General features: G+C 36.4%; 1 protein-coding gene across 1 annotated transcript in view; it reads left to right on the top strand.

The window, feature by feature from the left end:
- Window positions 1-16,758, top strand: part of RABL3 (RAB, member of RAS oncogene family like 3) — a 31,307-nt gene extending 14,549 nt beyond the window's left edge. The window contains exons 4-8 of the mRNA XM_080824365.1: window positions 2,109-2,223; window positions 5,676-5,826; window positions 9,973-10,044; window positions 13,482-13,520; window positions 14,078-16,758. Of these exons, the coding sequence (XP_080680491.1) occupies window positions 2,109-2,223; window positions 5,676-5,826; window positions 9,973-10,044; window positions 13,482-13,520; window positions 14,078-14,143 (443 nt within the window). The 3' untranslated portion in view covers window positions 14,144-16,758. The remainder of the gene's footprint in view (window positions 1-2,108; window positions 2,224-5,675; window positions 5,827-9,972; window positions 10,045-13,481; window positions 13,521-14,077) is intronic.
- The last annotated feature ends 250 nt before the right edge of the window (window positions 16,759-17,008 follow it).

The following is a 17,008-nucleotide window of genomic DNA, read 5'->3' as shown; positions in this document are numbered from 1 at the left end:
CTTTCTTCTCTTAATACCCTACCTTCCTTCCTCCCACTGTGATGAGAAAGGCTGGCAGTCCCTAAAGGAAACCTGTGAAGTGTCTCTACCTCTTTCTAAGGTCAGAACATACTCTGATCAACCGTCACACTGACTTCTTTCCTTTGGGCCCCACTATGGCCCTTCTAGCCCATAGTCTACAAAGCAAAAACTCTCAGCCCAAATGAAAGTGGGAAAATAAGGGAAAAGGGTGCTCAGATGCCCTTAAAAGCTCAAAAGCCTTAAATAGAGATCCTCAAAAAATAAACTCCTCCCTATCCAGCCACTAGCTCATCTAGGCCTTTGTAATCCTTTAATCCCCCACCCAAAATTCTCACCCATAGTTTTTTGATATTTATGTCTGGAAAGTAAAGGAGAGGAGAAAATATCTACCACTTTTTGGCCTTAATGTGACTTATTCTGCTTTCCCCCAATCTTTTACTGTCAGATTACATGAATTCAAATTCTGGCTACCTCACTTACCATGTGACTTCAGGCAAGTGACTCAATCTCACTGAGCCTTAGTTTCCACATACGTAAAAATGAAGATGCTAATTCTTTCTCATAAAACTGTTCTGAAAAGCAAATTAGATAACACATGTAAGGCCTAATATATAGCACCTAAGTGCTGAATAGATATTAGCTGTATTCTTGAATGGTAGCTCTTTATTCCTTTTTTAAATCTGTCCTGTATCTTGTATCCTTATTGCCTAATAGAAGCCCTTCCTGTGGAAGGTAGAGGGAGTACAGTTGACTGTGGGGCAAGTAGCAGATCTCTATTTCTCTGTCCCAGATGCCAGGGGGGATACAGATTTATCTGAGCTAGCTAGACAAGACAGCTGTAACTTGCACAAGCACCTTATTTGCACAAATGTCTCTTAAAACCAGAGGAGCCAAGTAATTTTAACTCTTACGCCCTTCTTTTTCGAATTGATGTATCTCACATTTTTTTTTTTTTAAGATTTTACTCACTTATTTGACAGAAAGAGACACAGTGAGAGAGGGAACACAAGCAGGCAGAGTGGGAGAGGGAGAAGCGGGCTTCCCGCTGAGTAGGCAGCCTGATGTGGGGCTTAGTCCCAGGACCCTGGGATTATGACCTGAGCTGAAGGCAGATACTTAACGACTGAGCTATCCAGGCCTCCCACATATCTCACATCTTGAAGGTAGAAGAATCCTCAGTTTCACATCCTCTCATCACAGTAGAATCTAGATAATATAGGGAAAGGTTAGGGGTTTGAAAATCTGTAGTCTTTTGACTGCAAGCTAATACTCTAAATTCTACTAGGCATTAAAGCTTTTCCTCTTTTGTCTATAATATTATAATAGTTATCTGCTTTGTTTGTCTGCTATCTTATTTGATTCTATTAATTGTATTTCTGACCCTCATTACATTTTGTTATTTTTCTCAATCTCTCAAAAGTCCATATATTTTCCACCATTCATACTTTCTGACTATCTTTTCCTACCCTCTTCTAGTGACATATTTCTTTTGCTTTATTGACTAAGGTATTGAGCTTTTTATAGCTAGCCATTAATTCAAAGAACTAAAAAATTTAGATTTTTGAGTTGATTAGGCTCAGGTGATTTGTCAGCTGAACAATGAGCAATTATATCAAATCAATATCTTTTTAATAAATTTTTATGATTTAATATTTTATTGAACATAAGTAATAGTGTATGTGTGATATCTATGACAGTACTATGCACAGTGGAGAAACAATTAACTTTGGTAGGAATATAATTTCTTATATACTTAATTCCTTTTATTGATGAGGTAGTTCAGTTAGGACCAAGCAGAGCAGGCACTCATTAAGTGTTGAATGGAGGAAGAAAAGACAGTCTAAAATGACATTTGTCAGCCCTTGTAGAATTAAAGAGTTATATAACTGACAAAGAAAATTCTGTTATTGATTATTTGTAGGAATTTGTAGAGGAAATTTTAAATTCATTGTGTGAGTTATTGATACTTAAATGCTAGGTTTATTCAGCATCCTAACACTTGTATTCATTCACTAAGCTTCCCTTTGCCAGTGTGAAGTGAAGAGGAATTGTTCCAGTACTGACATTATTTTCTTTGATTGCTTTAGGTATTATTTTAGTACATGACTTAACAAATAAGAAGTCATCCCAAAACTTGTATCGTTGGTCATTGGAAGCTCTCAACAGGGACTTGGTGCCAACTGGAGTATTGGTAACAAATGGGTAAGCCCAGATTTCTTCACTTGCAGTGTGAAATGGTACAACAGTCTTGGGAATGTACCCTCCAGAATAACACTTTGTAACACTTTGTAAGAATAACACCTTGTTTGATTTATGAATTTTTTCTCCCAGTCTGTAGATCATCTTTTCATTCTCTTAACCGTCATCTCTCAAGCATTAGTTTTTCGTCGTGATGCAGAGTTATTGTGCTTTTGGTATCAACTCTGCCTAATCTCAGATCATGTAGGTTTTCTCCTTTGTTTCTTTTAGAAATTTTATTGTTGAAGGTTTACTTTTAGATCTGTGATCTGTTTTGAGTTAATCATAATGTGTGAGGTTTTGATTGAGGTTGACTTTCGTGTATGAATGTCCAGTTGTTCTAATACCATTTTTTTAAAAGATGATCCTTTCTCCATTGAATTGCTTTTACTCCTTTGCCAAAAATCAGTTGAGCATATTTACATGTTTCTGTTTTGAGACTATAATTCTGTACAGTTGATCTGTGTCTATACCTTGACCAATATGACACTGTCTTTATTATTGCAGCATTATTGTAAGTCTTGAAATGAGGCAAGGTGCTTCCTTCCTTTTCAAAATTGTTTAGCAATTCTAGTTCATTTGCTTTTCCATATAAATTTGAAATCAACTTGTCTATATTGACAAAAAGTCGGCTTGGATTTTGATTGAATTGCATTAAGTCTGTAGATCAAATTGGGGAGAATTTTTGTTGCATCTTCCAATCCATGAACACAGTTTGTCTCTCCATTTATTTTTTAAAGCAAATACTAGACAGTTGTATCATTTCATCTATATATATTTCTGTGTATTTTTATTAAAGATAATTGTATCTTTGTATCTGTGTAATATTTGTTACACATATTTTATCTATATATATTTCTGTGTATTTTTATTTTAAGATAATTGTATCTTTGTATCTGTGTAATATTTGTTACACATATTTTATCTGTGTAATTTAATTAAGGATAACTGTATCATTTCATTTATATATATTTCTGTGTTTAACTTTATATGGTAAGGACTTTTTAATATAACCAAAATATAATTGTCACACTTAAGATTTGCTAATAATTCTTCAGTATCAAATATTATTTTAATTTCCCAAATGTCTTATAAATGTTGGTTTGTTCAAAATAGTATATAGATGTGGTCTACTCATTGTATTTAGTTTGTTAAGTTTCTTTTTAATCTTACTTCCCCCTCCCTTTTTTTGTTTTTTTCTTTTACTCTCTGGCAGTTTGTGAAAGATGGCTTGCTTGTCCTACTAGTTTCTTATATTCTGGATTTTGCTGACTGTATCCTTGTAATGAGTGTCTGCTTAACTTGTTTCTCTGAATCCTAAATTTTCCCTAAAATGGTAGTCAAATATAAAAAGAAGGTCTAAAAAATGCAGGGTTTTGGTTTTTGTTCTTGCCAAGGCAGTATTGTACTTATAATTACAATACCTGGTTGTCTGTCTCTTTGTGATGTTATCATGTCACCAGCCTTATTATCCATGATAAAATTCACCATCAGTTTTTCACCTGTTGGTTTAAAAAAAAAAAAAAGGATTTTGAGATCAAAATTCAAATTGAATGTAAGATTAATGAAAAAGTGAATAAAAAGGAAAGCTAAAAAGATAAGTGAACAAATTAAATATATATGGCAATATAGATACGTTACATGTGTAATAATATATATGTTGATATGCAACATATATATCATGTGCCATGTCTGTATCTTATATATACGGTACCTATATTTATTAACATATGAGAGATTACACAGGACTACAAGTGACAGAGATAAATGTCTATCAAAGATGATGGTTGATAAAATATATACAAAAACTTGTATGTGTGCCAGAGTTAGTGAGTATATAGGAAAAGGAAATATTCCTAAAGGCGGACACTCTCAAAACTTTATTCTCTAATAAGGCAAATTTCAATTTTAGACAATGTCTCCTAAATTAGTGTTGATATTGGTAAACAGAATCAAAGGCCTTGAACTCACGCTGTCATTGACTTTAATGCAATAAATAGAATGATAATATTTTTAAGAAATGGGGGTTTAAAAAAAAAAGAAATGGGGGTTACATAGTTCAAAACACCTGTGTTCCAAGGCTCAACAATAACTGAGGCTCTGTAAGATCATTGTGAAGGGCAAAAAGATTTGGTAATTTTGCACACACCCACTTACATACCCCAAGTTTAGATTATTCAAAGAGAAAGAAAAATAATGTCAAAGGAAGAAGAAAAGCTAGCTCGACTGGATTTTATTGACTGTATTGTGCAATATTGATTTACTGTCATAAGGTGTTTGCAGCCGGATTTTGCTGACTATTGTAAATTGAGCTTGTAACATGCCAGAAATCCAAATGTGTTTTATTTCTCATATGTGAATAGAATTTAAATTAATTGATCAATATTGGGCTCTGTATTTCTTTCAGTAATAGAAGGAACACCGCTGTGTCCTTTAGTTAAAAACAGGGAGAGGAAAAAAAAAGATTGTAGTAGCCAGTGACCCAAGGCCCCTAACTGTAAGTGATTCATATCTCCTGTCCTCTGTCTCCCAAGGCTCTTGTGTTAGGATAAACAATTATTTGGCACTTAATTCTTTCCTTTTACTATTCATTTTGCATTTCAGCCACTTCTTTTCCTTTCCATTTGTTGAATCCACCTTTCCCCAGGCTATAGCATCATCTGTGGTTGATTTTTCTGGCCTTCAGCCTCCTTGTTTCTTAATTTCCTAAAATGATCTATTTTTCTTTATTATTCATAGGCAGAAATGTAGGTTTAGAACTTATGCATACCCCAGAAGCTTGCAATTTTTCTCTCTGGCAAGAGGTGTGAGTGCCATGCCAGGTTTTTATGTTTTTGCTCCACCGAGGTTTGAATCCAGACTCTCTATCTACCTAAAAAAATTCCTGAGCTGTTAGCCTCCGAAGACAGAGCTTTAGGAGAAGTCAAGTCAACCTACTTTCAGATACCTATTGGGCATTCATTTATTCAAATAGTCTATAGACTCAGGAAAATAAAATTTGAGTAGTTAGATGAATAGTTGGAACTCCGTAGATGGCGAGAATGGGTTGATAAATGAACAAGTAGATGGAAGAAATTGGGACAAAAGTAAGTTTATAGGTGGTTCATGAGCAAGAGTCAGTAAAGTATCAGTAAAATAGTATAAGCTTCCTGCATTTAAACATTATGCATCTATATCAAAGTAAATTCTATTCAGCTGTTTTGTTTTTAAAGATTTTATTTATTTATTTGTCAAGAGAGAAAGAGAGAGAGAGAGAGAGCACAAGCAGGGGGAGCAGCAGGCAGAAGGAGAAGCAGGCTCCCCATTGAGCAAGGAGCCCAATGTGGGACTCCATCCCAAGATCCTGATATCATGATGCTTAACCAACTGAGCCACCAGACGTCCCTTATTCACCTCTTCATTATTATTTATCACAGGGATTATGACCGGGAACAGTTTGCTGATAACCAGATCCCACTGTTGGTAATAGGGACTAAACTGGATCAGATTCATGAAACCAAGCGCCACGAAGTTTTAACTAGAACTGCTTTCCTGGCTGAGGATTTCAATGCAGAAGAAATTAATTTGGTATGTGTTCTCACTAATGTATATTTGTGTTATCATTAGATAAAGGCAAAACTAAAGACTTAACGAGTCACAAATTCTTTTTTTTTTTAAGATTTTTTAAAATTTATTTATCTGACAGAGATCATAAGTAGGCAGAGAGACACGCAGAGATTGGGGGTGGGGGGGATGGGAAGCAGGCTTCCTGCTGAGCAGAGAACCCGATGCAGGGCTCTATCCCAGGACCCCAGGATCATGACCTGAGCCAAAGGCAGAGGCTTTAACCCACTGAGCCACAGATGCTTTATACTAAAATCAGGCATTTGGGTTCTGGTCCAAAATGTAATGAAGATTAGAATCAACATAGACTGTCAGATGGGGACAGTCAGTTTAACTTCATTGTATGCTGGTCTGTTGGGATGTTCAAACTTTGTCCTATGAATAATATAAATCTTGGGCTTTTTCTTAAAAAGATTTTTTAAGATCACACCAAAATAATTAAATTAGGGTAACAAAGAAGGGTCACTGACACCTTAATTATTCTTGCTTTAGAAAAGCCTCTTAGTTTCTTAAGCTACAGAATTTAACTTAAAGGGCAAACAAATAGATAAATGAGAAAACTACAAATTGTAAACTAGGAGTGCTTCATGAGCATAGAGTTTCTTCCTGAGATATGTAGCTCAGTTTGAACCGAACACTAAAAAGGCTAAGAAAAGTTCTCACATAAGCCAGATAGTGTTGTCCAGAGAAGGATCCCAGCCAACAGCCTCGGTCACCGTTTAAATGTCATTGTTCACAAGTTGGATTTCTGCGACATATTCAGTACCCTGGCAATTCCAGACATATGGTGGTAGTGGCTGTTTCATGATACTAGTGACTATCTTATACTGAACACTTAATTTGTGCCACACACTGTTCTAGTGCTTTATGTACATTATCTCATACTTGTCTTCACATCAACACTATAAGGTAGGTGCTGTAAGTATTTCCATTTTAAAGATGAAGATTAGAACCAGGAAGAGGTAAGTAGGCCATGGTTATACTGGTCAAACCAGGCACTCTGACTCCCGAGCCAGTGCTCTACAATTAAGCCTAATTTTCCATTTAATTATTGTCCAACTAACATTTAGAATCTCAGAGTTGAAAGAACTCTTAGAAATCATCTAGATCACTAATTACCCAAACCTGACTACATACTCATGTTATCAATGTCGCTGTGAAAAAATTTGAATAAGTGTCCCACAGCTGGAGCTTTTCATTTATAAGGTCTGACAAGAGGACCAGGACTGTAATTTTAACTAATGACTCAGGTAATTTTGATGCCCTTAACCCTGTACACCAACATTTGTGAACACTGCTTGCTTCAGACCAACCTCTCCCCCATAACTGCATCAACTTCTGCCTGCCATTCCATTGTTTTTTATATTCTGCATTGCCATGGCGGGGGGTACCTGATTTTTCTCATGGGCCACCATGGAATATTCAGTGTAAATGGCCTGGCTGGTTGCACTGGACCATAGTCTTCCAGAGGACTCCTGTTAACATAGAGTATATCATATCTTTGTTGAAGCAGTGCTGAAGTTACTTTGTTTGAACATTATCTGCAGTGGGAAATTACCATTGAATACACTTAATTTGTTCCAGAAATTACTTTCAGTGTATTTTGGAGTATATCTATTTGTAATACTTGTGGGTTTTTGTGACCATCACCTAGGTATGTATTTTTCCTATTTTCCTTGCAAAGGGAGGGCCATCTTTTAATTGTTAACAAGATATAAAGGTACTCAGGTGGTACTTTGGCACACATGGTTTCCACAGAGTTCACATACAACATACTTTTGGCCTGTTATCAGTGTACAGATTCAAGAACACAGCAGAAACAACAGGAGGGTTTTGAGGATGCAGGGGAAGAAAAAATGAGGAGGAAAATTTGATACGAGTTTCAAAAAGAAATAGCAGTCAGAAAGACTCAGCAAGTAAGTATAAAGCCTCCAGTAAAAATGTAATGTGACAATATTAGTGCTAGCATCTTTGGTTACTATATGAATTTACTTAAAACTATTTTAAAAAAACATAAGAATCAACATAAATGTATATATCAAAGATGGAATCAAAGTTACCATCTTATGCCTAAAAAACAAGTTGGTTTAAATTATAAATAGGGAGATGATTACTTGTTTTTTAAAATCCTGTTAGGCTTATTGTGTCTAGGACAGATTTTTCTCTGTTTACTTCAAAGTGATTATATTGAAGCATCTTCCCTAGTTAATATTCCTTTCGCAAGCTTAGATAAGCTATTTAAAGCTATTAATCTTCAGTCTTTGCCCTCAGCCATGATCAGTGGCAGATGGCTCTTTAAACTCTAAAATTCTCATCCTAAGATCATAGGGTTTCTCTGGCCTGGTCAACCTGTAACTGGAGCCCTAGAATTAAGTTTTGGGAGCTTCTGCTTGTTTGCTGTTTGATTTGGTTTTTATATTTAGCACTGTAGCTCTATTTGGAGTCATCTCTGAAGTGTTGACATTGTGATGACTAATCAATATGCATTTTGTAAAACATGTCTAACACAAGTCTACCTCAGGTTTGTCTCTTATGTGCCCTAGTTGCCGTGTAAATGTGTTCAGACGTTATTTCAAGTACAACAGTTTACACAATGATGTTCAGTCTATTTGATCCATACATGGAATTAACTTTTATTATGTTAGGCGCTTTTGTGCCTGAAAATTCATTTTCTTAGCATTTCTTTTCATTTTCTTAGCATGAAAAGAGAAGGGAACTAATATTTCAGTATCTGCTATGTATGTGCCAGACATGCATTATCTTACTTAATTTTCACAAAAATCCTGTGGGATAAGTATTACATTATCCTCATAACACAAATGAGTAAGCCCAAATCTAAAGGCATAGTAATCTAACCAGTGTCACATAATGTAGAGATACTATGACAGATATTCAGATTCAAAACTTGCTGGCTTCAAAGACCTAATTTTTCTAGTACTCTGATGATTTTTGTTAAGTTTGTTGTAGTATCTTTTTTTGTGTGGTTTTGGAAAATGTATTCCAGCTTCCAGCCCAAAATTAAAAATGTGAGCCTCAAAATATTATATGTGGATATAATAGGTGATTATTAGAAAATTTACTAGAAAAGAATCATGTGGGCTTAAGAGATTACCAAACAGAATAAATGCAATAGCAGTGATTTCAGTAATTGCCCAAGGGACACAGACCATCTGCAACTGAAAGACAAATACCATCTTTGTAAAGGAGCCTACACTATATCTTCAGAGTTTGGTCTTAGGTGGCATTTAAAGTAAAATTCAAAGTACTCAATCTCTTAAGGTGGCAAGTTAATTATTACAAGCAAAAGCAACTTAACATTGAAATTCCAGGAAAGGATAATAAACCCTTTGAGATCTTTACTGATCATTGTAATTTACTAGTTATCTCATTTTAATGTTCCAGATTGTTTGGTCTCTTCTGGGCCCCATTTTTTTCCCTATTTTTCAAAATCCTATTTAATAGTAATATATCTATCATTCATTATTATTTATCATTAAAAATAATACTTAATGATATTTAATAATAAACTTACTGTTTATTGTTTATTACTATCAAAAAATATATCATTCATTATTATCTTTATGGCCTACCAAATGGTATAGTACTTTGCATTCAATGAGTGAGAAATCCCTGGCAGCTGTTTTGTGTGTTCTTTGCTCCTCTAATTCCTTATTTTCATGATTCCTGCTCTTCATATGAACTGCATAGTACTTAATTAGATGATGCTAGTGGGTAACTAGTACTAAAAAATTAAGTGTTAACAGTTTTTAATGGCTCTTTTTCTGCTTTTAGGGTAAATTTAGGTGAGTCACATGATTAGTGTCTTGGTTTTGTTATTAGTAAGATTAGCAATCCTGTCTTCCTTTATGAATTATTTGATGATGAATTCATTGGTTCAGTATCTTTTAAAATTCAATAAATAGCAAAAAGTGGCCTTACCTTCCTTTAGCACTTTGCTTTGTGCGTCATAACTTGAAAATTACTTGAATATTTTATGAGAGTGTTATGCCTAACATTTTATTATAGAAATATGCAACAGGAACAGTAATGACTAACAAAGAGCTTATGTTTCTTAACTTTTAATGGCGCATCTTCTGTTTTATCTTCTAGGATTGCACGAATCCACGGTACTTAGCTGCAGGTTCTTCCAATGCTGTCAAGCTCAGTAGGTTTTTTGATAAGGTAATAGCTTCAATTAAGTTATTTTTAAACTTAATTTATATATTATGAGAGTTTAAATTCTTTGTAGAATGCTTTGTCCTTTTATTCCTTCATCCTGAACTTCATAGCCTGAATACTTGTTTTGCTCTCTCTTATCTGTTGGTATAATTGCTCAAGTCCTGCTGACGTATTTATTTTATCACCAGTGTTCTCTAAGCAAAGGATGAAAGCTACTAGATTTAAATGAGTTATTTTAAAAGTTACCTGATTTCCCTCCTTAAAACAGATTATATTTTCCTATTTTCCAGCTCTTTTTGTACTTACTCACATCCCCTCAACCCCCACAAACCCAGGAGATTCTGCTTAGTTGAAGCCCTGAGTTCTTTTTCCTCTCTCAGCTATTACTCTCCACATAAATGTTACCTTTATTTTTAAGGTTATGTCATCTCCTGGATTCCCTAATTTTCCTTATCAGAAAGCTTGTGTTCCAAATATTGACTCTTGCTAGCATCATCTTATGGCCTGAACTGGAATGAAAATGTTGAATGACTCAGCATACCGGTGATTTTTGAGCACTGTTTGTCTTTCCTTCACAAGGCCGTGTGGCTGCATCACACATAGTATTGACCAAGTTTAAGGTGTTTGCCTAATGTTGACATGACATAGTAAAGTGAAAGAGAAATTATTTCTGTATGTAGTATTGAAAAAGATTAATTTCTGTAGTACATTTCCTTTTTACAAGAAAAACACAGCCCTTCTCATAACTCTTCTTTATGAATCATTTTTCTTTTACCATTTAGGGATCTCATATTTCGCCCTTTTGTCCATTATGTCATGATAAGATAAGCCCCACACCCCTTAGACCACTGGGAAATTTTGCTTCATTGCACAACTTCCCAACTGGAGTGTGGCAGAGACGGTACAGGTGTGCCGTCATAGTCCCTCTGTTCAAGCAGCCAGAGTCCCCCGGGCTGAGTGATCGGCAACCCCCTTCATTTAACCCAGTGTGCTGTACAAATATTAGTATTTTCTAAATGTGCCATGATGTGAAAAATGTTGGGAAGCACTGCAAGGGATCAGATTTTCTCTCCACATTTTTTTCAAACTTCAAACATAAGAACTTCTGTTTCGTTTAGACCCGTGTCCCCATCTGATAGACTCTTCTGTGCCCTGAGAACAACAGCTTACAGATCTTTGTCTGACTTAGAAAGATTCCACAATATATTGCTTAAATTTGTTAATAATTAGTTAATTTGGAAGTTGGTGAAGGGAATAAAAAGGTACATACTTTCAGTTATAAAATATATGTCACAGGAATGAAAAGTACAGCATAGAGAATATACTCAGTAATATTATAGTAACTTTGGTAACAGATGGTAATGGCATTTACTGCATTTTGTAATATATGTAATTGTTAAATTACTATGTTGTAATAACAGGAATCTAATATAATATTGTATGCCAACTATACTTCAATAAAAAACAAATTCTTTAAAATATGTAGTGGTGGGGCGCCTGGGTAGCTCAGTGGGTTAAGCAACTGCCTTCAGCTCAGATCATGATCCTGGAGTCCTGGGATCGAGTCCCGCATTGGGCTGCCTGCTTAGTGGGGAGTTTGCTTCTCCCTCTGACCCTCCCCCTCTCATGCTCACTCTCTCTCACTCTCATTGTCTCTCAAATAAATAAATAAAATTAAAAAAAAAAAAAACAAACAAACATAGTAAGTTAGATCCTAGAAAAACAGTGGTTTATAGACTCGGGTTGTGACCCGAGTTGTTCAGCAAGACTTGATTTAAAAAAAATCAGAGGGAGCTTGGTTAGTTTTAAGTTTTAAGAAGAGAGCAAGATTTGGTAAGAGAAAGACACGGCAAGTTGAAAGTAGGGAATTATGAGCAACAACAAAAAGGTACCTTCTCTCTTCTTCACCTAAATCTCAGTGAAAGGTATGTGGATTAGGAAGTTGGCCAGACCTCCAGACTAAGGTGGTTGCCTAAAACCACAGGACCCAACAACTAAATTTTGCTCAGTTTTCTATTTTAGTATAAAGATTTATTTTCCAAGAGGGAACCTAGCTCCTCCTCCAGATTCCCGTTAGGAGTGATTCCTCCCTCCTTTAGAATGTTAGGATTTTCCTGGCGTATTTGGAGGGAAAGAAAATCAGCCTCTTCTTGGTTTTTGTGGGATCGAGCATTTTGCGATCTGGGCATCATAAACCAGCTTTTCTACCTTTGGGACCAGCGAATGCAACCAACCCTCGGTCTCCGGGGGCTAAAAGTAACCCAGCCATAGTCTCAAAGAGAGAAAGAATCCAGATGATTTGGCCATCAAGCTAGTGAAAGCAAGGTGGCACAGCCCTGGAAGAAGATGCCATGCTCTTATTTACGGGAATTCTTAGCTTTGTAATTCTGGATTCCAATGTCTTAGATTTAATCTGCACCTAATGGCTTTTCTTAGCCACAACAATTCTGTGTAAAGAAAATCATACTGCGTCTGCAAACATGACAGTTTCTCCAGTGTTAGAACAGAATTCATCATTTTTTAAAAGATTTATTTATTTGAGGGAGAGAGCAGGCATGCGAAGCCAGGGGGATGGGCAGAGGAAGAGGGAAAGAAGCAGACCCCCCATTGAGCAGGCTCCTGTCACCACCCTAAGATCATGACCTGAGCTGAGACCAAGACTTAGATGCTTAACTGACTGAGCCACCCAGGGACCCCTCATTATTTTTTTAAAATTATTTTCTATCATCTGAATTTTAAACTCTAAACACATTTTAAACTCATTATATTAGGGCATATATTCTGAGAGCATTTTTTCAATAGTGGTGATGGATTTGTGCAGATACATCCACTGCTTTACCTCATTTCTCCTGCTGACCAAATACAGACAGTTGTGAAACTACTGAATCAAGGGTGCGGATTCAGACCATGGAAAGAAGCTCACTGAATGCTTTTGATCTCCATTGAGGACCTAGTGAATTTATCACTGTGTTTACCCTGAGGATGTGGCAGTTCACTATATTATACAAACTCCTCTGTAAGGAATAGCTAGCTGGACTATTGTAGTAGTAAAAGTGCTCTGCTTTTATCTTGTTTATCTTGATTCTGTTTTGTATATCTGGGCTGACTGCTGGGAAATTTGAGCCAGATTTGCTTCCATACACTGAGAACTGCACGAGTTATTATTATGTCATTCTCTGATTATTTAGTCATTTTTGTGTGTTCATTTATTTTTTGATCTATTATTAATGCTTTGGGGAAAGAGGCAAGCTTTTATGGAAATATGCCCACAATCCTGATCTTATTAGCTCTAGATGTAACTCATTGTACTAAATGTCCGTAACTATTGAAAAGACTCTTAATTTAGATATATGCCTTTTAGTCCCATTAATGGCAACTGCAGTGAACCACTTTTCCAGGGATGGTTGTTAAGCCCTTAAGTCTTTATTTGTTTCTCACAGGTCATAGAGAAGAGATACTTTCTGAGAGAAGGTAATCAGGTCTGTATCTGTTCTTAATAAAATGGGTTATTAAACTCGGGGAGAGGTGATTTCCAAATTTAGTTTCAGAAGTGGTTGAAAAAGGAGGGGGGAATCTTTTGTAGGCACAAGCATTTTCTTCTGTCCTCAGCACAAAAGGAAAAAAAAATCAGATCAAGGGAAAATAAGGTTCCAAGAAACAAAAAGAATGCTGGGATAAGGTTATATTATGATATAATAGAAGGAAATCATTTGCTTAAGACTCCGGAAGTATATATGCAGAACCCATCACAATGCAGGCAATTCTGATAAAAGTGCAATTGGTGGGTGTTATGAGATTGACCTTCATCTCCCCTGATTTAGATGACACTACCACCAATTTGTTGGCAAATGTTTTCCATTTCGGTAGAATTGATTTTACTATTTGATCAGGGTAAAACCTCAGAGAGACGGTTCTTTAAGGAACAACAACAGGCCAACATACAGACACAGAAAATAAGGGAGAAAATGGCAAAAGCTATTAGCATTTGAACTCCGCATGCTGACTTAACGTGATTGATTCTCTTTCTTGCCGACAGATTCCCGGCTTTCCTGATCGGAAAAGGTTTGGGGGAGGAACATTAAAGAGCCTTCATTACGACTGAATCGCACTCATCGTCTGGAAGAGTGAGCAAGCCGTAGCAATCGTGCACAGCTTCCTTCTTGCCGTGTTGATGATTAATGTTGCAGCCTTTTCGCAGAATCATCTTGAAAGGCCACCCTTCAGCCCCACCTTTTAATGGAAAGCTGAAAGAAAGTCCCCGTCCTTTCTGTTCCTCACCTTTCTGTCCCTGTTTCTAGATTATGTAAAAGCCCTGTGGAAATAGGAGATGTTGTCAAAGTGATGCAGTAAATGAGCAGTGACAGAGTGCTGCAGAGAAAATTTACTCTTCCCAGAACTGGAAGGTTTTTATGGGTCTGTAATTTTCCCCACACTCCTTGCTGGAGGCTTAATTAAGTACTTCAAAAATGTGTCTCTGTTGTTTGACCCTCTTGAGGGGAAAGGTTATGTTAACCAGCCCTGGGTCGTGCAACCCAAATAGTCTCTGTCATTTTCAAAGAAGCAAAATGGTGTTATTTAATTGTATCCCCTCTCATCGCACACGGGGATGCCTAAGAATAGCAGCCCTCGTCTCCCACTCCTTTGCTTTGCAAGTGGTTTGGTGGCTAGAAGAGGCAGACTCAGAGCTGGAGTTAAATATAAATAGATTAATAATACATAGAGAATGGCAGTACCAGAAAAGAAGAATTCTCCGAGAGATGGACAGCTCACTAAATCCTTCACTCTAGGTTCCAGATGTCTGCACTGTCTTACTTGTTCTATTTGGAAATAGGTGGGGTGAGATCTCAGACCTGCATGAGGGCACAAAAGAGGGAATTACGGCCTTTTTGGTTTCTGTGTTGTTTTTTTTGTTTAAGGAAAGTCAGCTCCTGAAATGCCTCTTAACTGTAGTCAGTAAACTAAGAATTTTATTCTCTGTGTCAACAATGTATTTATGGAGAGAAGTAAAAATAAGTTCCACAGCAACACATTTACATGAATTATGGACTAGGATTCTTAGATTTCATAATCCAACGTTTTTTGAGGGTGGTGGTGTATATGTGCGTATGCATAATTGTTCATCGTTACTTTTTTTAACCCATCTTTTCTGCTTGTTTAATTCTCTCTGCCCTGGTTCTTTAATATATAGACCTCGTTTCCAAAAACTGCAATTTGCTGCCTTATTCAACACCCATTTTCCTGCTTTGGCTCTGCAGCAGGTCAAAAATCACTCCTGATTTTGTTTCTTATTAAAAAATAATAATAAGCACACAATTTCAGCTTTGCATTTTAAAACTAGGCAAAAAACACTAAATTCACCTTCTCTTGCATTTTAATTAAATTTCAGAAGTCCTTTGGAAATCCAGGTATGCTAAAAAGAGGCACTTAGAATAAGAACATTAGGCAGTGCTTTTAGAAAAGCAGTTGTAGGAATTTGGAAAAGGATTTTTAAAGCACTTTTCGTCAGCTAGAATATTCTCCAGTCTTTCTTCGCCTCCTCGGCCACAAGACTTAGCCCTGATTTTTTCCCAACAAAAGGGAGCTATGCAAATCAGGCTCTGTATGTGGAGTTTGGCACAAGCCTGTTGTGACAGAGACTGTGCAGGTAGGAAGCAGGAAGTCAATGCATAGACAAAGACCTGAGCCAACTAAAGCTCTTTGTATTCCTCTTTTAAGAAATAAATTTTTAAAAATTAGGTTATGAAAAAATAAAATACAACAACACAAAAACAAAAATTACTATATAACCTTTTCCTCCTCTCTTTCTTCCTCTTTCTTGCCCTTCATTAAAAGAAAAAAAAAATCTCAGTTTCTTTATTTTCTCCCTTATTAAAAAATAAAAGTAACCCATCAGTGATGGCTTCAGGGTCTCCTTGAAAACAGAACAGTACTCCTCAACTCCATTTCTTCTTGCTGTCAGGCTTGACTCCCTGGATTGTAGTTTTCTGGGAAAAAAATGATTTTTAATCTAAGGTGAATTTGCTGCAAGTGTTAGTAACAGCAAAACAAGGCTGTTTGCCAAAATGAATGTTGTTACGTTATTAGCCAAAGTTCTTCAAAAAGAAACATTTTTCCTAAGATTTCCTGAGACCTGCTCATCAGAATTGCTTTTGGATAATCAACCAATGTAAATACTGAAATACTTCCTGAAAAGTGTTAATTAAATCTTTAATTTTCTTGATGAAACAAGTGACTGACAATAGAGAAAGTTTGGTGGTTTTTTTTTTTTTTCCTGTTGTGATTTAGATGTCTAACAAATGTTACTTATGGTGGAGGCAACCAGAAGTGAAGGCATATGGTCACTCCTCTGTCCCTGAGGTGGCAGGGCCCTCTGTTGGAGTCCAAGTAAAGATTGGATTGGCCTCTCCACATCCATGCTCTGAAAAGAATTGCTGCTCCCAAAGGGGTCAGTCCATATCAGCTATATCTCCGGTTCTCAGAACTCCCTAGAAATTGAGGCATCCATGGTGGATTCCGAGTGCCTTGACACTGCTGTTGATCTGTCCATTCTGAAAATGGACTGTGTGGAACTGATCTGCTGGGCCATCAGACTGAGATGAAGAGGTCCTAACTGCTGCCATGACCAGAGCTTTTGCGTGTCCATTTCAACAGTGTATGCCGGAGCACCCAGCCTAGGGAGGATCTTCTATGGGTTTTTAATAAATGTTGGTTTAATTGAAATTTTTAAAGCATGAGTAGCATCTATTTTAAAAAGTTTGAAGATCTAAAAGGATGTCTGCATTGACTTAATATCTGTTAAAATTCCAAGGAGGATACTGTTTGGGGGAAAGAGGAGAAGGAAATTAAAAATTTATTCTTCTGTAGTCCCCAGACTGAGTTAAATCACTCTGGTAGGAGAGGAAAGTTTCTGGGAGATCTAGCCCTGAGAGAACCCCGAGCCCCTCAAATATTCCCTGGTATGTTTTCC

The sequence above is a fragment of the Martes martes genome (genome assembly GCF_963455335.1).
Source record: "Martes martes genome assembly, chromosome: 1".
Lineage (NCBI taxonomy): Eukaryota > Metazoa > Chordata > Mammalia > Carnivora > Mustelidae > Martes > Martes martes.
Note: the sequence above shows the minus strand (reverse complement) of the source record. Positions and strands in the feature narration are given on the sequence as shown.